This window comes from Mixophyes fleayi, chromosome 8, assembly GCF_038048845.1.
Source record: "Mixophyes fleayi isolate aMixFle1 chromosome 8, aMixFle1.hap1, whole genome shotgun sequence".
Taxonomy (NCBI): domain Eukaryota; kingdom Metazoa; phylum Chordata; class Amphibia; order Anura; family Limnodynastidae; genus Mixophyes; species Mixophyes fleayi.
The window spans coordinates 105011100-105032193 of record NC_134409.1 but is presented as its reverse complement, the minus strand read 5'-3'; the positions used below and the strand labels follow the sequence as shown (position 1 = coordinate 105032193).

At 41.3% G+C, this 21094-nt stretch overlaps 1 protein-coding gene across 2 annotated transcripts in view; it reads left to right on the top strand.

The window, feature by feature from the left end:
* Positions 1-21094, top strand: part of TMPRSS6 (transmembrane serine protease 6) — a 99417-nt gene that overhangs the window by 62236 nt on the left and 16087 nt on the right. For both annotated transcript variants that reach the window (XM_075183061.1, XM_075183060.1), the window contains 3 exons: positions 9224-9360; positions 13731-13843; positions 17373-17482. In XM_075183061.1, the coding sequence (XP_075039162.1) occupies positions 9224-9360; positions 13731-13843; positions 17373-17482 (360 nt within the window). The remainder of the gene's footprint in view (positions 1-9223; positions 9361-13730; positions 13844-17372; positions 17483-21094) is intronic.

Sequence of the window (21094 nt, the reverse complement as noted above, 5' to 3'; positions counted from 1 at the left end):
ATGAATGTATTCCAATTATTTTGTATCCCTGTTGTCCAGGATCTGTCCCAGAAGTTTTCTGTTTATTTTGCTCTGCATGCTATTTTTATTATCTCTTTGTTTACCCTTTTGTATTAGTTATCTTTTTTAAGATAGGGGCATGCTCTCAGAGGTCCCTGTGTACTCCAAGCACATGCATTGAGCAAATTCAAAGGCTGTGGGGGGTAAAGAAGTGCCGTTATATCACGTGGGGCACGCACTGCCCCACATCGAGCATTGGGTATACGCGTAAATTGCAGCATATAAATTTACATTTAACCAATAAAGATAAAGGAGAGTGCATAGAGAGTCTCATAATAAAAACGTTAATGTAAGATTTTTTTAAACACCTAAATGATATATTATTAGCTTAGCGCTATTCAGTAGGTATAAGCTAATTTTGCTCTCAACACGAAAATAATATATACAGTCCACTGTATAGCAACAATATATGCATAATGCTGATAAAAGTCTATTGCAACCTGAAAATAGACAATTATATGCATAGGACATGTAGTCTCTGACAAGAGATCCGCAAAGGATCCCAAAGTCACGGTTCATCTGTATGCTGACAGTTCAAGACACTAATAATTCCCCCACATAAATGTACCGATCTATGGGCCACATTCTAATTCACCTCCTATTCACTGTGCAGGTCATATGTTTCTGTATCCCTGCAGCAATTGTACTGTTCCTTGCTTGATGTCAATAGCAATATAGTCACCAGGAATCAGGAAATCATATGTGGCAACAGTATTCTATAGACTTTGTTTGATGCAAAGCTCCTACATGTTTCTCCCTGCTTTCACCATGCGGTTCCTCTGAGGAAGTAGATATCATTTAGGTGTATGTAAAAAGCTTGTATTAAAAGCATAGTTGCCTACTCTCCAGGAATGTCGGGGGAGACTCACGAATTTCTGGAAGAGCAGTGCAACCTCCTGATTCCTGGCCAGTCCGTTAAGTGGTGGGGGTGGGGCTTAGTGACGCGATTCACGCATCATTGCAGGAGCGCATGCAGAATTGTTAGGGGAGCATTTCCCCCCACCCAAAACAAAAAAAAAACACGCTAGAGAGCTGCTACGCATGTGCAGCAGCTCCGTTTCAGCAGCACTGTACTATACAGCAGCCGCGGCGCTGTCAAAGAAGCATCTGCGGCGGTGCTGTAAACAATACAGCACCGCTGCGGAAGATCTGAAAAGTTGGCATGTATGATTAAAAGTTGTAATATTTAATGCTCTATGTGTTCTCCTTTTTCTTTTTTGGTTCCGTATAATTGGGAATTGGCATTTCCTTAGTTGGAGAGAAGCAGACAGCACTATTATTATTTTAAATGTTATTTTGTTGTTTTTTTATTGTAGCAATATCTGACACCTGAATTATTCAGGGATGTTTTTCCCTCCTTTTTCTTTATGCGGAGACAAATTAGGTTTTTCCATGTGGGACAGCGACAGTTTTGAGTATTTCCTGCGCACAAATCTAAAACAGGATTTTCTGTCCAAGATGGAAATATGTTCTATTAAAGTTGCATTACCAAATAAAGAAGTGATTCTGGCAATAATGAGGTTGCAACAAACAGTATTTTAGATGAGAAATGTAAAAGCTGTAATTTATATAAGGTAAAAGCTCCAACATGACTCCTTCCACCCAAAACAAAATACTTAACTCCTACAATTCCCATTTCATTTACTATTACAGATTCCTCTGCTGAATTAATGCATAGATATTAAATCAGACACCATTCTGATTAATTCAATCAGCACAGGTAGCTGCAATAGTACATTATGTGGTAAGTCCGGGTTTGCAGCATGTTGGATAATGGTAGAGGGACTGTACAAGTGGAGGAATTGCATTAAAAGACAGGACTTGCGATGTTCTTACTTTTGCGGATTTGCGCGTTTCTATTCCGGATAATAACTTGCGCATCTTGCACAAATCATTTGGCAAAAAACTTGAGGAAATCATAATGATGCATATGCATCCGATGCGCATGAAACCTCCACATTATTTCCAGTTTTTAAATCACTCCCACTGTTCTACATAGTGTTCTCTTATGATAGCAGATATTCTAACAAGATCCATTGTACCTGGGTACAAACTGCTCTGCCGCTGAACTTATTTTTCCATTGCAGTTACATGTGCTAAATTAAACGAGCAAGAAGGGGGTAGCATGAAATGAGGTTATGGGCTTAGGGAGGCTGGCCCAGTGACAATGGAGTTATGTGGAAGACTAGTAGGCTTTGATGAACATGTGGGTTTTCAAGGAGCATTTAAAACATTAGAGGCTGGTGGAGAGTCTGATCGGACGTGGGAGTGTATTCACTGGTTATTGCAATAACATAAGTGGGGAAGGACCAGAGAATTTTCTATCATTTCAATTGGGTCATTTAGGACTGTCAGCCATAACATTGCTATATTTTTTCCATCTTAACATATGAGTGCCTGCTCTGAACAGAAAAGGGGCAGAGGTATGGGATTCACTGCGAAGGAGCAATCTCCGGGAGGGAGGGGGGGTAGGGATCATGAATATATATATCATAAACTTTGTAGATAAATAAGTGTTTAGATTCTCGTAACCTTTCTCTTCTTTTTTCTACACTACTTAATCTCCTGATTAGCTTTGTTAATTACATTTTGTGTGTTTAGTAACCACAAGCATGTCTCTATAGTGCGAACGCAAAGCTGTTGGTGTTGTAGCTGTTTCAAAGACAGAGTCTGAAAACATGATGTTATTAAATACAGTCAAATGTATTAACTCTCATGAACACAGACCAACACAGACCAATCTGGTCTAAGACAGATCAAAGGGTAACAATACATTTGGCCATATGTTTTATAAGCAATAATCTTTGCACCCTTACCAAGGCCGGATTAAGGGAATGGAGGCCCCTGGGCTAAGGGGGCCTATTTCCCCCGTGAGGGCCCCCCCCCTGTGATCCGAGCTGCCCCACCCTCCCCCCCGGCACTTACCTCCTTCTCCGGCGCGCTGTACGCTCTTTACTGAGGAGATCTCGGGAGAGTGAGACTCACGAGATCTCCTCAGTAAAGAGACTACAGCTCGCCGGGGAAGGACCGCAGTGAAAGTGCTCAGCAGCACTGATCGCGCCGGGGGCGCCCCCGTCCCCGACCGATCAATACTGCTGCTGAGCACTTTCAAGGGCCCCCTGGATGCCATAGGCCCCTGGGCTGTAGCCCAGTTAGCCCTATGGTTAATCCGGCCCTGACCCTTACACAGAGGGGCGTTTAGTTCGGCATTTACACTGATTAGACAACTATTAATTACATGGATCTCTACTCAAAGAATGTGCCTCCTTATCCAATGTGTTGAAAGGCCTTGTTTCTGAGGTCTCTTCTCAATGTTTCTAAATAAGCACAGTTTTTTTTCCTAGATTTCTTTTACAGTCTATTATATTTGTTAAGAATAGAATTTTGCAACAGCATCACCCCCTCTTTGCAACACATTGAAATTTTCACACAGAAAAGGGAGGGGTACATTCTGCACAAACTGTCTTTTTTCCCTTATACATACATCTGCGAGACATAATTTACTTGCTTACTCTCTACAACCCACATTCATCAAACTGTTTACATAAAATGCCCCCCCTCCCCCACTAAAATTTTAAGATCAAGAGGTACCTGTTATAGGGAAGGTTAATTTGTCAGAAGTCTGCTCATGCCAGCCCTTTAGGTCATACTTGCCAACTTTTTCTCGTTGGCTTCAAGGAGATCCCAGGGGAGGTGGGCATGCGGGGGTGGGTCTTGACGAGTCGCATCATTTATCACAATATTTGTGTCATTAATCCCCAGCCCCCTCACTTATCTATTGCGGGGGCGAGAACCGGGAGGTTGCCGTGCTCTCCCAGGAGCTCGAGAGGTATCCCAGAAATGCGGGAGTCTCCCGGAAGGCAACTATGCATTAAAGAAAGGCAGCTAATGAATCTCTGGAGACTGAAGTGTCTTTTACATTTCTGGGTCATGTTGTCTTACCTGTCAGTCTTTGATGAAATATTGGTCTCCATGAAAATGGCCACCTCCATAGGCATTAATACATGGACATAGGACACAATTTCTGAACTGTGTCATCATGCCACAGATGGCGAAGGAAGCCACGTCTTGTACTGGCTCAGCATCAGGGAGAATGCCAGACTCTTCAGGGAGTGAGGGAGATCACCCCTATTTTAGGGAGTCTCCCTGACATTCAGAGTTGGCAAGTACGCTTTAGGTACTTACCAACAATTAAACCATTATTCCTATATATGTGACTATCAACTGACCTTACAGCAAAGCTTGTTTTTAACCCATTTTAATGACAGATTCATTTCCCAACACAATGCTAGTCACATTATTTAAACCTTCTGTCTGGGTCCTGTAAACTTCAGTATTACAGACAAAGCAGGTTACCCTTGACTTAGCAAGACTTTGTCACTGCATCCTATGAAAGAGCCACAACACAAAATCAGGAAGAATAAATACATTAAATCATCAAATATTGTAGAATAACAAAATCAATAACCAATAAATGCAAAAATGACAATGATAAAAAAAAACCTTCACCTTGTTTTCAAATCAATACAATCATGAAAGGAAAGAGATAGAGGGAAAAAAATATCATATCAGCAGACTCACCAAACAGCACGGAACGTTTAACAGAGCACAATTAGAGAGGTTCAAAATGAACACAGGTAGATTGTTCCCATTGAGAGCACACAAGCAGAAAACAAGTTCTTACCCAGCGGCCGCCAGTGCTGTCATCAGAATCAGGTCCCCTTGTGCTGTTTAGCAGCTGTTTAGTTCCTTTAGATGTGCTTGATAAACCGGGCAGAAACACCAGCTGCTCTAGCTGTATCAAAGACAGAGTCTGAAAACATAATATTTTGAAATACAGTCAAATGTATTAACTCTCGTGTACACAAACCAATCTGGTCTAAGACAGATCAGAAGGGTAACGATAATACATTTGTCTATATGTTTTAAGCAATAATCTTGGCACCGTTACACAGAGCGGTGTTTAGCTTGGCATATACACTGATTGGATAACTATTAATTACATGCACCTCTACTCAAAGAATGTGCCTCCTTAACTACAATGTGTTAAAATATGAGGACGGGTCTCTGAGATTTGGAGACACTAATTCTTATATCAATGTTTCTAAATAAGCTCTAGTATGAGCAGGGCCGGATTTACCGCTAGGCAACCTAGGCACCTGCTCTCGGGGGGCACAGCTGGGGGGGACAGAAGTAATTTTTAAAAAAATGAAAAAAAAAATAAAAAAAATTCGGCCCCTCCCCCGACTCGCAGCACCCCCCCCCCGCGTGACTCGTGCGCGGGGGGGGCGCGAGTCGGGGGAGGGGGGGTGCCGCGAATCGGGGGAGGGGGGGTCGGGTGCCGCCAATCGGGTCCCGGCAGCCTCTTCTCCTCTCAGTGTCTCAGTGATAGAGAGAGGAGGAGAGGCTGCCGGGACCCGACGAGCGCTCACGTGACTCTTTCTTTTTTTTTTTTTTACATCTGGACTGACGGAGGAGGAACAGCGCGCAATAGAAAGGTAAGTAAAACAAGGGACATAAGTGGTGATGGTGAAGGGGCACAGAAGTGGTGATGGTGAAGGGGCACAGAAGTGGTGATGGTGAAGGGGCACAGAAGTGGTGATGGTGAAGGGGCACAGAAGTGGTGATGGTGAAGGGGCACAGAAGTGGGGATGGTGATTGGCACAGAAGTGGTGATGGTGAAGGGCACAGAGGTGGTGATGGTGAAGGGCACAAAGATGGTGATTGGCACAGAAGTGGTGATGGTGATTAGCACAGAAGTGGTGATGGGCACAGAGGTGGTGATGGTGAAGGGCACAGAGGTGGTGATGGTGAAGGGGCACAGAATTGGTGATGGTGATTGGCACAGAGGTGGTGATGGTGATTGGCACAGAGGTGGTGATGGTGAAGGGCACAGAGGTGGTGATGGTGATTGGTGCAGAGGTGGTGATGGTGAAGGGCACAGATGTGGTGATGGTGAAGGGCACAGAGGTGGTGATGGTGAAGGGCACAGAGGTGGTGATGGTGAAGGGCACAGAGGTGGTGATGGTGAAGAGGCACAGAGGTGGTGATGGGCACAGAGGTGGTGATGGTGAAGGGCACAGAGGTGGTGATGGTGAAGAGGCACAGAGGTGGTGATGGTGATTGGCACAGAAGTGGTGATGGTGAAGGGCACAGAGGTGGTGATGGTGAAGAGGCACAGAGGTGGTGATGGTGATTGGCACAGAAGTGGTGATGGTGAAGGGCACAGAGGTGGTAATGGGCACAGAGGTGGTGATGGTGATTGGCACATTGGTGGTGATGGTGATTGGCACAGAGGTGGGGATGGTGATGGGCACAGAGGTGATGGGGAAAGGGCACATGTGATATTGTGAAGGGGCAAAAGTGACAATAAAGGGGCACAGTGTGATGATAGAGGGACAAAAGTGACAAGAGCACATACTTGGATTTATGCGTATTATTTTTGCAAACAACTTAAGTAAGTATTTCTGCCCTGACTTCAATATTTATTATGTTGTTTTGACCCAACTACTTAAAAAAACGGGACTGCTTGGTAATTATTTAGGGGTGCCTTTTTCTGCAGCAGGGTGGCCTTGCTCTTTTCACATGTTAGGTACGCCCCCAAAGATGCAAGCCACGCCCTCACCTCCTTTGGCTTTCATATCTACTTAACTATAGGGGTATATGGTAGGCATGCGGCGGCACATGCTTTCACTTCTACGTAACTATAGGGGTATATGGTAGGCTGCAAAAATATAGTGCTATGGATTGTTTCAGGGAGGGGGCCCAAAAACAGTATCCTGCCTAGGGCCCTATGAGGTCTAAATCCGGCTCTGAGTATGAGACAGTATGACCTTGGAGAAAGGGTGCATTCCATGAAGCATGATATTTATAAATATTTAAATTGCTTGCTAAAGATAATTTCATTAAAGCTATAGCATATAGTTACAATAATGGCTACTAGACTTCATTTTGTAATCCAGACTGAATATTCAAACAATTCTATATCAATTTTATATATTAGTGGTTTCAGTATATTGTAGAATTATGTCTAATGACTTAAAGAGCAAGAAAAGCCAGGATTTGCTATTACTATATGGATGGCAAATCCTGTGTATTACTTAGCTATATAATATACATGAAATAAATGAAGGGTTTATACTTAACTCCATATATCCATCATGCTCTATCTTACCACTCTGCAGCAGATTAGGGGGCAGGGGCTTCTCTAACTGAGCCCACACAAAAGCTCATTTATGAACAGCCAAATATGCAATCTTGCAGTGCAAGTGATCTTTTGGGATGTCTCACACCTATAGTTGATTTTATGGAGAAACATATGGATTTGTTGGTTAAGATGAGTTTCTTCAGGGATGTAATGTTTGCTCCATTAGTTGGGATCCGTGTGGATGATTAAGCATTTACTGTTGTACCCACATGCAAAAACGTTTTTGCTTTTGCATCTAGGTGTAAATTTTTTTTTCTGCTGGGCCCTCCTTTATCAATAAAATAAAGGAGGGCCCATCCGTACCCTCCAGTGCATACTGGGGCATGCAGCCCCTCCACCCCCTCTTTTGCCTTAGTCAGGGCCCCCAGGTAAGCCCGGATCTGCCCGAAGAGGCAAGATCAGCACATAAGCCGCTTTAATTAAGGGGACAGCTCTCCGTGGCCCATCTCCTCTCTAAGGCAAAACATGGTAAAGACAACAACCAAACTGGGCGACAACTGATATGGGGCGGGAGGACGGAGTCTAAAAGAAAGAGGAGGGTACAGGAAGGAGTATATACATGTGATAGGAGGAGAGCCTCAGAGGGCTGGGCTGAGCTGACTGAAGTTGTTAACCCCTACATTGGATGGAGTACTGATCCAAATAACACAGCCTCTTTTCAGACGCAGTGTACACTTGCAACAGCTTGCGTCTCAGTACGAGGGAAAGGGCAGAACACGGAGTTATGTAGGCGTGACCATGAAAAATATAGATACTATTGGTGTCTACCGCAAAAACTACCCTAGTCGGATCAAGACGCAGGCGGAACACACGTCAAAAAAGACAGAAAAAGTGCAGCAGGAATTAGGTGGTGCAAGTAGTTAGCTAGCTGTGGGAACTGGTGGCGGCTTAGTAGGGTATTACAACTGGGATTGCATGCCACTCATAATACCCTACCAAGCTGCGGCACACTCCCACTCCTACTCTTTCATGTACATCTTAGACGCACATTGCGTCCGACTCTAAATGAGGCCTGGGGTCTGTAATGTCACACCAGATTAACTGACTGAAATCTCAGCTTTTTGTCCTGCATCAAATTAAGACATGTTCTAAAACTGTAGAAGGGGCTTCTGTAATACTTTACGTTTTAATAGAATGACATTGGAATATACGGTTAATACTGAACAATGTGTTATAACATGAACATTACAATTCTGGTGTCAGATGGTCTATTAAACAGTGGTTCTATTTGTATTTTATGATGCTTTATTTAAATGCTATGAATGTAAGCATACTATTTTTATGGTACAGCCTGAAAGTATAGATTGTAAGCTTGCGAGCAGGGTTCTCTTATCTCTCTGACTGTATGTATTACCCAGTATTGTCTTATTAATGTTTGTTCCCAATTGTAAAGCGCTACAGAATTTGCTGGCGCTATATAAATAAATGTTGATATCGATAATGATGATGAAAGTATCACTATTTCCACTAATGTCTGTGGAAAAGCCTTGTGAAGCTACCTACTGTAATTATAAAGAGGATAATATTGTAAAACAAAAAAAATGATAGTATTGTACGACATTAAGTAATTTAACAAGTTTCATTCAGGTTAAATATCTACCAAAATGTTAAAATATCACATTTGTTGAATATTACTGTATATTTCTAAGAAACTGAGAAGAGGGTTTGAAAAGCGATGGTACAATTACCTGTTATATGAGACACAGATCCCTGCTGTCAATTGAGGTTACTAGTTATAGCTATTGGGTTTAATTTTCATAGACATATGAGTCATTGCAAGTGTTGCATTATTTTATTATTACATGATTTTAAAGAGGTTTTGTCATTTTTGTTGCTTTTTTGACCTTTTCCCCTTCAACCAACCTTTGAGACCTTAGTTATGGGATGTTTGGGATATATGCTACTTGTGGTGAAATGGGAAAGCTAATATTTGGCCCCTCTGCTCTTCTCTTACAGACACTACGGCTGCAGCCGCCAGGAGCCAGTGTCTGAAGTATTGTCCTCTGAGAGCACCATGCTGGTTATCTGGAAGCGGGGAATGTACAGCTATTATGATCCATTCATGCTCACAGTGATGCCTCTGCCTATCAAAAGTGAGAAAGGGGCAGGGAGGGGAAACGGGTAGGAGGAAGATGAATGAAAATATTAGATGAGACTCTGACATTGTATATAGTGTTGATGGAAGTGAAATGGAGTAAAAGTATACTGGATTCAAAGAAGAGGCAGCTTCCATTAGGTGAACCAAAGCGGCCTCCTAGAGCTCCAACATTTAAGGGGCACCTTAAACACCGAGGGCCTAATTCATGTCTTGCACGTAAGTTGCGTCTTTAAAATGAGCCTTAAACTTGAATGTAGTTCTGCCCGTCTTGGGTAGATATACTTACGTTCTGCCTAAAAAGTACTTGCTGCACATAGATACACAGAACAGACTGCAGTATACGCTTATACATATCTACAATAAAAGTTCAGAATGCATAAAACTTTTATTTGATCAAAAAATTAAAATAATAATTGTTAACAGTATCACAATTTATATAAATATTTATTTTCAAATATAAAACTTTATTTTTCTATATTTTTTTATTAATTACATAAATAACAATGAGTTCAATGTGTACAGTACATACAATGTGTTTTGATAGTATATCTTTGTTGCATAACATTGAAACTTTAGGTGGCCACCTGATCTCTGCCACCCTTCTGCATGCATGTGCCATGCCCACCCCTTGGAGATCAATTAAATATTTTGTCCAGCAACACAAAATTAGGTTTAAATCTAATTCTGAAACACTAAGGGGTATATTCACTAAACTGCGGGTTTGAAAAAGTGGGGATGCTGCCTATAGCAACCAATCAGATTCTAGCTGTCATTATAAATAGAATGTACTAAATAAATGACAGCTAGAATCTGATTGGATGCTATAGGCAACATCTCCACTTTTTCAAACCCACAGTTTAGCAAAATATACCCCCAAATCTTATTTCTTTACATGGGCACATAACTAGGTGCATTTAGCAAGTATCACCCCCTAATCCACTCAGCTGCTCTCATCAGAAGATGCTAAGCTTTGAACCATCGTAAATATGGACGTACTGATCTCCTGTATTAGACACTAACGTAATGGGTGGAAATTAGGAAGCACAGAACATGAAAAGTCCTGTTTAACAGCGTGTGTGACATTACATTAATTTTCATACCCAGAGCATACAATATTTGTACATTACTATATGGTATCTCTGCTGATGACAATAAGTCAAAGTGCTGCAATATGATAACATGTAATTGCTGTAATGTAATCAGTAACACTGGAAACCAGCACAACATGAACTTGCGGCTCCATCTAATGGCAAAGGGACTCAAAGTGCATACAGTCTGGACAAATCTAATTTGACAATGTTTGAGGTCATATATAAATTAATATACCAAGTGCATATCACTCAATATTTATAACGGCTAAAAATAGACACAACATTTTCTAAACGTTTTTCTTTTACATACTTTCATGGACACACTTAGGGGCATATTTATCAAGCCTTAACTCATGTAGAAATGGCTGTTTTCGCATGCTGTAGGCAAATCTAAGTATTGGGGCTAATTAACCATCCTAACACAGGAGATCTCAGAGATATCTAGCAGTGCATTAGCACATAGCACCGCTAGAGCGAGATCTTTTGATCCCTCCCCATCAGGGTGGAGGTTCCTCCCTCCTCTAAATAATCTGTCTGTGCACATGAGCTGACCTATGGCATGCATGCACAGTAAAGACACTGGGTTAGAACCCGAAAGTTCATTGTTTTGCGCTTGCTCTCAGTGGCACAAGTCATGGCCGGGACAGTCTCTTATCGGGTGAATTGTTCTGCTATGACCTTTATGGGTCACATGAATTTCTTATTGATGCAAGTTGTGGTGATAAGGGATGCTCAGTAAAGCTGGGTACACACTACACTGTTTTTGTCCAATAATCGGCTCAATCAGCCGACATACGACCGCTCGTTCAAAAGTCGGGTCAGTGTGTGCAGTGACACGATGGTCGAAAGTCTGGCCAAATGGACAATTATCGCCTCATTTGGTTGGTCGTACCGTTTAATATTTTCGTTCAAATCTCGTTTCCGTTGTGTAGTGTGTATACACAACAGTGAGTATGAAATTATAGTCATTGCTCATGACAACATGGCAGTAAAAAGTCTGCTCTTCCCTTTATCGTCCTAAACAAGGCTAGTGTGTATGCAGTCCATGGACCGAGCGATCGGACCATCGATCGCATGTAAAATCGCTCGGCATAAAAAGTTGGTCGAAATTTCTGTAGTGTGTACCTAGCTTAACGGGGATAAAATGCGGTCAATGTTAAATGGGCCCTTAAGATCTGCCTGGTCAGACACATGCAGCCTTCATGCAGCTATTCTAAAGTCCAGAGCTTTAACTTAAAATTTAGCTCCTGGGGCGAGAGGGAAAACTTTAACTAAATAAACCTAAAATATTAATAAACTGTGCCCCCCTTGCACCTTATCGCATAGCCCTAGTTACGGCCCAGCTTCTAAAATATAAGTAACTACACACTCATACATACAAATATTGTATGTACTTTTAGGATCTGATCAGATACATTTTGGAGCAAATGGGCAAATGTATCCATACAAATATATATGTTATACACAAAAGGGGTAAACTGTGCTCATTGCACCAATCAATAAAATAAAAGTTTGCACAAATGGCATTGATAACAGGTTTTACAAAGCAGCATATTGTGGCTCTGTTGCCATGGCAAAATTTTCAATGTTGGCCATTTATACAGAGCTAATTTTGTACACTGGTCACACAGATATTGTTGAGGCACTTCTGGAACACCTTCAGAATGCGCATCTGGTATTTAGTTTCTATAATGCATTATATATACCCAAATACAGCACACAATATGCAGCTAGTTTATTCACATGTTGTTTATCTAGAGAAAAGACTTGCATCTACAAATACTAAATAGCAACTTTGCATCTACAAATACTAAATAACAAGTTCCTGATAGACTTGCTACACTTTGCAAAGGTGCATATGCAGAAATTAAATAGAATACTATAATTCCATTACTAGGCTATCCACATAGCCTGTGGAGCAGACCTTTTGGCACTTGGAAAGAATTGTAATGAGTTGACATATGTTGGGCACTAAACAGTTAATTACACCACACTGTACTATTGCAGGGCTGCCATCCCCAGCTTCTCGCCTTAAGGTTACCAATAGTAAGCATACAGTAGGTACAAAATTTGCACTAAACCATAGCAACCAATCAGACACTTCTGTTGTCTAACTTGACTAGACAGGGGAAAGCTAATTGCATGTACTGAATGCACTATAAAAGTGAATGGGCCATAGCCCGTATCCAATGCATTTGGTATTCAAAAACATCTTGCAAATATTGAAAATAAGCTAACCCTCTTAAAAAGCAAATAGGGCATTTAATAACCAAAAGTGAACAAATGTCATATTTATCAAAAGGTGAATATCAACTTTTGGGCAGCATGGTGGCTAAGTGGTTAGCACTTCTGCCTCACAGCACTGGGGTCATGAGTTCAATTCCCAACCATGGCCTTATCTGTGTGGAGTTTGTATGTTCTCCCCGTGTTTGCGTGGGTTTCCTCCAGGTGCTACAGTTTCCTCCCACACTCCAAAAACATACTAGTAGGTTAATTGGCTGCTATCAAAGAAAAATTGAACCTAGTCTCTTTCTCTCTGTCTGTGTGTGTGTGTGTGTGTGTGTGTGTGTGTGTGTGTGTATGTTAGGGAATTCAGACTGTAAGCTCCAATGGAGCAGGGACTGATGTGAATGAGTTCTCTGTACAGCGCTGCGGAATCAGTGGCGCTATATATTTAAATGTTGATGATGAACTTTTGCTGGCAAAATAGGTTAGCCTCTCCTAAACTATGAATCGCCAGTTCTGATTAAATAAACAACATTTTTCAGTGCAGGTCTCTTTAAAATTAATAATGATTTTGCTCTGCCCCCAATAAAATAAAAATTAAGCAGAGTCGGGACAACTGGAAAGAGAAGTCTCTTCCTGCCACTCTAGATAGCATCTGCCATAGCAGCGGAGTATCGCTCAGCCACCAGATATAAACTATTGTTACATAGTGATGAAGAAAAGATTTTATTAATGATTAGACCCTTAAGCATGTTAAATATTTAATCTCCTCTAAAGTTGAAGTTATCCTTTAAAACATCTATACATATATTCTTGTGTATGTGAATACCTGTACATTCAATGGATTGACATATATGTTGCTAGGATGTCCTCATATGTATATATGCATCTCAGGATGGTCTATAGTGTCTTTATCAGGGAGTGGAACTTGAAATGTATTTCTAGGCTAATGCAATTGATTGAAAATGCTAACATACTAAGGATTGTTTGTTGGTTTTCAGTATGCATTTTTGTAATGAGAAATTAATCCAGTTATTTCTATTACCAGCCTGCAAGGAGAGCATTGTGTTGAAGGAAGGATTCCATGTCCAGGGTCACCTGAGGACACCATATTACCCTAGTTACTATCCACCATATTCACAATGCACCTGGAACATCACAGTGAGTACAGGGCCTCTAAAAGGTCATATAAAAATAGACGTTAATATTTGAGTATCAATTTCAAAGACATTGGGCCTGAGCCATTAAGGAGAGTAAGGCAAAAAATGGAGTAAATTTGATCCGAGACAAACCATGTTACAAAGCAAGGGGTGAAAATTAGTTTATTATTTTACACATAAGCTAAATAGTAGCTGTTTTGTCATCTAGCACACAAATACTTGATAGCTTTATTTTTACACTGAAATGTAAAGTTGATCTAGGAAATGCCCTACCACAACTTTAAATCTGTCCCCATATTTTAAATTTACCTCCGCCTCCAATGCGACATGGTTTTGCCCAGGTGCAAAGTTATTCATTTTTTTGCTTTGCTCTCCGTAATGACTCAGGACCATTATTTCTGCTGGTGTGTATGTGTATCTGTAAATGGCAAAAGTAGTGTTCACTAAAATATCGTGATCATCATCCTTTTACATGACACAGGTTTTTGTCTTCTAAAGTTTCTCTTTGAAAGCTACAGCCGACACTCTATAGTTTTGTATAGTATTCTCTATAATCTAACTAGAAATTATTCTAGCAGGACCTCCCACCTAACTAATTTTCTCTTTTATTTACATGTACCAATAGGTACCTATAACTTACTACATTCATTTAAATTTAGTTCTGCTTGTGACATCCAGTCAGTGTCCTTTATACACCAAAATGAATAGCTATTGGTCGGCATGTTAAATTCCCTATATCAGGTGATTGACATGGTAGGGGGAAGTGACTGAGACCGCCATTGCAAATAGTGATTGTATTTTGAATCAGCTGACTTGGTGGGATACAGGTAGCGCCAGGCTTGAAGGATGTTTTTGCTGCTTGAGCACAAAGGCTCCTATCGACACCTGTAACTTGAGGATTAAAAGAGTTCTGGGGGACTTCTGTTTATGTAGGTGGTCTTTAATACATTTAAATATTTACTGTTAGTCTACTGTAAACATTTTACTGCAAATATTAAGGGATGAATGTATACAAATATTCTTTTTATATGACTATAATAGTTTTGATGCCATTCAGTACATGTGGCATTAAGTAATACTCCTCTCACAACAAAATAGCTTGTGGCCTAGTACAATAGGTGTGATGTCATCAAGAGATGATGGGGATAAAAGAGGTTACATAGAGGTAGTAGGCACAACTCCCCAAGTCTGCTCATAGTCTGCACAGAGGGACAGGGACTGGTTATCCAATAGGTTGACTAGGCTGTAGCCTTGGGTGCAAGGCTTTTACAGGGGCACAACATTTTTGGGGATGTAAAATCGTTATATGCAGAGGTATAAACCGAAATTAATTTTTAAAATAAAAGTGAATAGCTGTTCTCCAAAGTAAAATGAAAACATGGATGAAAAATGTAGTAAGGTTTCAATCTTGGTGTATTCACATGGTAAAAGCTAAAAGACAGTGAGTGATCCTTGGACGGGCGCTTGAGGATAAGTGAGTAGTTGTGGCAACAGGCACAGTAGCCCCCTCCACCTCCATATCTTCACCCTCGGTATTGCTTATTTATGCCTCTATTCCACTATGCTGTTCTGATTTTAATTAAAGCAAAATGTGTGACAAAGATTTCCGTGACCCTTTAAAAAAGCCAAGTGGAGCTGAGTTTTGAAAGCATGGGAACATAAACATTGGTGGCCGTGGTCGCGGAGGGGTGAAGGAAGACCTATTAGCCAGGAGCGGCCTGAACCCTTAATCAGGCCCTGCCGTGGGAGAACACAAAATTACCTCTAGCATACACAATCTCTTGTTCTAGCCACAATTAAGCTGGTAATATGTTTGAGAGTACAGTCCTTTTAATTTTTTTTTTAAATAAGTAATGGAACAAATAATACCTGCTTGGCACAGAAAATAATACACAGCCAATTGAGAGAATAGTGTAATAATATAATCCAGTGTCTGGAAGGGACTTTGACAACTAGTTACAACCATATACCCTTTATGGGATTGATTATATTGGCTATACCTAGGTGATGGTCACATTAATCATCCACTGCCAAGTGAGCTAAGAGTTTGAGGCAGATGTCACTAATTCAGTGACTCTGGTGGGAAAATATCACTCAGATTGGTATTCTCTGCTGCTAAGAATAGGAACGCCCATCCTATTAAAGTAATACACCAATTTTTTGCTGATAAAGTGAGGGACACAAAGAAAAATTAACAGAAAATAAAAATCGCTTATCTCAATGTAAATGTTACTCGGTAAAAGCAACCTATATGTTTATAATAATTTAACCAGAATAAATATAAGTGTCACCCATCCCAGTTTTTGGAACTGCCCCTGGAAAATAACTGTACATTTGCAGTATTACACACCCATCTTGAAATGAATTAATCTGAAATAGTGCATTTCACAGCCTCATTTATGTCCCAAATTAATCATGAGGGTAACATTAGGGGAAGAATTCAATTAGCCATGAGGCACTGTGATATGTCTCCTGAACAGTCCGCAGAGACACCAGTGGCGGATCCAGGGGGGGGGGGGGGGGCGATTGAGGCGATCGCCCCCCCTAGCAGACACTTGCTGCAGACGGCTGCACAGTATGTGCAGGTCCGTCCAGCCGTGACAGGCAGGGACAGTGTGCTGCCCGGCTGCTCTGACTGTGTTTAAAACACAATCAGAGCAGCCGGGCAGCACACTGTCCCTGCCTGTCACGGCTGGACGGACCTGCACATAGTGTGCAGCCGTCGGCAGTCTAAGATGTTAGAAAGGGGCGGGGCCTAAATCGCCCCCCCCCCCCTAAATCGCCCCGGGTACAGCATTTTTCTAGATCCGCCCCTGAGAGACACCTCAATATTTTCTCTCAAATCCTTGCTCATTTTCCCTTTAATAACATAGAGATGTGTGGAAAAGATGAGCGGAGAGCCAATACCATATATTATGTGAGCCCCCCTAGGACTGCATATTACTAGCCTCACTATTGCAAATTTTAAAGCTTTAATTACATTGATAGAAATGTCATTAGTAGAAGGGACACATAAAAAAATAACTTTACTGTATAAAATGCACATGGAAAGTATAGATAGAGGCCCAGCTTTTGGCCACCTATGAGAACGCATAGAAATGAATTCCCTTTGTGGGAAGAAAAAGGCTAAAAGGCTTTGCGGCACCCCACCCCCCCATCGATAATCAGGATTTGCCCCATAAATGTACCAACTCCAGTTTTGAAACTTTTATAAATGTCTTCTTGTCCTGCAAAATGAAAACTATGTATGATTATGCAATAGCTGAAACTCACGTGCACCTAGCTCATATTCAGCAATGCCGCAGCTAACCCTACTTTTCCATCAGAAAATGCTCCATTTTATACTGCCACGATCCACCAATTTGTTTTGCCATCATCCACTAATCTATCCACTTACTGTAAAAATATTAATTCAAAAAAGAGCACATTACATCACAAAATGTTGTTTACGCTGTTGGCCTAGATTTGTTCTTTTGTAAATGACCATTAGTGTATTTCTGGTGTTACATTGTCTCCACGTGCTATGTCAGGTCCCGTCTCCTGATTATGGTGTCGCTCTGAGGTTTGAAGGCTACATGTTGTCTGGACAGTATACATTTGCCCCTTGCATGCAAGGACAGTGGATCATCCACAACCGAAGGTATGGCTGCATAACTATTGCATTTCTCCTATTGCATCACAATTCCTATGCTAGCGCTGACACACGTGAACAGGAACAACTACCTCTCTCTTCCAGATGGGGAGTGTAAAGGAAAGAGAGACCTGGTGGCTCAAGATACAGGGCAGGGGACACAAATAAAGTTACATTCTCGGCTGAAGGGGATACAGACAATAAACACTAGTGGGAGATAGGGAATCAGAGACAAATACAGGAGGGGAAGGGAAAAAGTCATAGACCACAGACAGTGACCAGTAATGGGAGAGAGGGGGCAAAAAGTCAAGAACATGTAAGGCTGATGAAGGGGCACAGACAAAACACAGGAGGGGGAGAGAGGAAAACATAGACTACAGACAAGGAGGGGAGAGAGGGGCATACACCCAAACTAGGATATTTAGCTAACTATATATCCCTATACTCCTTTATTCTAACAAATAACATCTCTCTAACAATAATCTACATTAGGATTAACCTATGATATATATGTATTAGAGATGTTTACTAACCCCGTGTTTTGGTTTTGGTTTTGGCAAAACCAACCTTGCAAGTTTTGGGTTTGGTTTTGGATCTGTATTTTTTAGAAAAATTGCTAAAATAAGCTAAAATCACATAATTTTGCTCTTTTTTTTGTTCCTACATTATTATTAACATCAATGACACTAATTTGCAGTCATTTCAAGTCAATTTTGACAATCTCACAGATCCCAAAATTATTTTCATATACTTTCGGACAAAGACTGCAGCGAGCTAGCTGGATGCTATGCAACAGAGCAACTACACAAACACACGGCAGTTCATAGCACATCTAGGAAACATTGCCACACAGCAGTGGCAGAAAAGAAAAGTGGTGCAAGATGGAATTTTCACACACACCCTTATGTAAGGTATTGAAAAGGACATGTACAGTTTGACAAACCAAGCACTTCAATGATAAGGAGTGCCAGTTTTGTGGCTGAAGTGCTTGTTTGTTTGGGCAGCTAAGATAACAGTGCTGTCGTCATCATCCTTACCCTCATCCTCATCAGTGTGTTCATCATCCTCACACAATATTAATTCATCCCCGCTGGAATCCACCATTAAAGAAGTGTCTGTATTTTGATGTAATTGGCGGTAAAGGCATTTCTTGTGGAATTTGTAGTTCATTTTGATGTACATCATCTTTTCAACATTTGTAGGAAGTAGCCTCCTACGCTGATCGCTGATTCTGAGCACACACTGGAGGGTGGGCAGCTTAGGTATTGCAAAGCAAGTTTGTACATGGGTCTCCAAATTGTATTTTTTTTCCTCCCACTATGTAAAGGGACTGTCTGACATGTCTATTTCAATGCTGTCATTAAAATAATCATCCAACATCCATATTGATGGCACAGAGCAATGTGACTGGAGACTTTTAAGAACACTGCCAGTCCTATAATTTCTGTTTCAGCACTGACAATGAGCAATGGCACGTAGACTGTAGACTGGCAAGAACACTGCCACCTCTCCTGTTTCTGTGTGATCTATGGCACAGTACAATGTCACTGGAGACTTTTAAGAACATATATATATATATACCCACACACACACACTATATATGCACAAAAGTATTCGTACGCTTGACCATATAAAGTATTCGGACGCTTGACCATAGAAAGTACATAGACTTATAATATATAATATGGAGTTGGTCCCCATTTTGCAGCGATAGCAGCTTCTTCCACTTTTCTAGGAAGAGGCTTTACATAACAAGTTGGAGTGTTTCTAGGGGAATTTGTGCCCACTCATTCTGTAGAGCATTTATGAGGTTAGACACTGATGTTGGATGAGAAGGCCTGGCTCACAATCTTCGTTCCAGTTCATCCCAAAGGTGTTCGATGGGGTTGAGTTCAAGGCTCTGTGCGGGCCAGTCAAGTCTTCTGCAACCAACTCATCAAACCATGTCTTTGTAGTCCTTGCTTTGTGCACTGGGGTAGAGTCATGTTGGAATAGAAAATGGCCTTTCCCAAACTGTTGTCACAAAGTTTGAAGCATAACATTGTCCAAGATGACTTGGTATCCTGAAGCATTAAGATTGACCTTCACTAGAGATAAGGAGCCTAGCCCAAACCCTGAAAAACAGTCCCATACCATTATCCCTCCTCCACCAAACTTCACAGTTGGCATAATGCAGTCAGGCAGGTACCGTTCTCCCGGCATCCTCCAAACCCAGAGTCGCCCATCTGACTGCTAAACAGAGAAGCGTGATTCGTCTCTCCACAGAACACGTCTCCACTGCTCAGCAGTCCAGTGTTAGTGTGCTTTACACCACTCCATCTAACGCTTGGCATTGGTCTTGGTGATGTGAGACTTGCATGCAGCTGCTCAGCCATAGAAACCCATTAAATTAAGCTCTCGCTGCACAGTTTTTGTGCTTACATTAATGCCAGTGGAAGTTCGAAACTCTTCAGCTATGGAATCAGCAGGGCGTTGGCGACTTTTACGCACCATGCCCTTAGCAGTCGTTGACCCGCTCTGTGATTTTACGTGGTCTTCCGCTTCGTGGCTCAGTTGCTGTTGTTCCTAAACGCTTCCACTTTCTAATAATATCACTTACAGTTGACCGTGGAATATCCAGCAAGGATGAAATTTCACGAATCGTCCTATTGCAAAGGTGGCATCCTATCACAGTACCACGCTTGAAGTCACTGAGCTCTTCAGAACGACCCACTTTGTATCACAAATGTTTGCAAATGGAGACTGCATGGCTATGTGCTTGATTTTATACACCTATGGCAACAGGTCTGAACAACCTCAATTCAATAATGAACAGGTGTGGCCAAATACTTTTGTCCATATAATGTGTGTGTGTGTGTGTGTGTGTGTGTGTGTGTGTGTGTGTGTGTGTGTGTGTATTACACTGTCTCAGAAATGCATGGCAAGATAACACAGGTCCAGTAAAACTATTGCTCTTTATTTGATTTGTTAAAGTGCGCACCTTACTGAGGTGGTTTTGGGGTGAAATTAGTGAAATTAGCGTTTATAAATCTTCTTCTTGGGGTGTCCTACACTACATACATCAAATACAAACACATAAATACCAACACATGATGGGTCTGATTCATCAAGGCTCGCATACTAAACGCAATGTGCGTTTGTCTGCGAACGCCCAAATTCAACAAGGAAGAGAGCTGAAGATACGTACACTGATGGATTCGGGTGTTGGTCTCCTCTACTGTACTACACAAAACCAATGCTTATGTGGAATATAAATTCACAAAAGAAAACTTCAATTAATGTCACCTGTTTATAATATAGGCATTAATGACAAAACCGTTAAAAAAAAGGCGTGGGGGTTTCTTTATTTTTTCCCCATGAAAATACATTTATTAGGATGTTCTTAATGTCTATTGAACATATAATACATTTTTACAGTTGCTCCTCTTTGCAAACACATGTTTTATTATGCATACAAGACTGTCATCACCTCTGATCAAGATGAGCCCTGTAGCTGGACCAAGAGATATGGCAGAAAGACAAGTAACTTTGAGATGCCCAGAGCTTGATTCATATGTGGCTGCGTGTGCTTGAGTTTGGCACGTTCATACTGTAAATCGCCTACAGCCAATCTCAACTTCC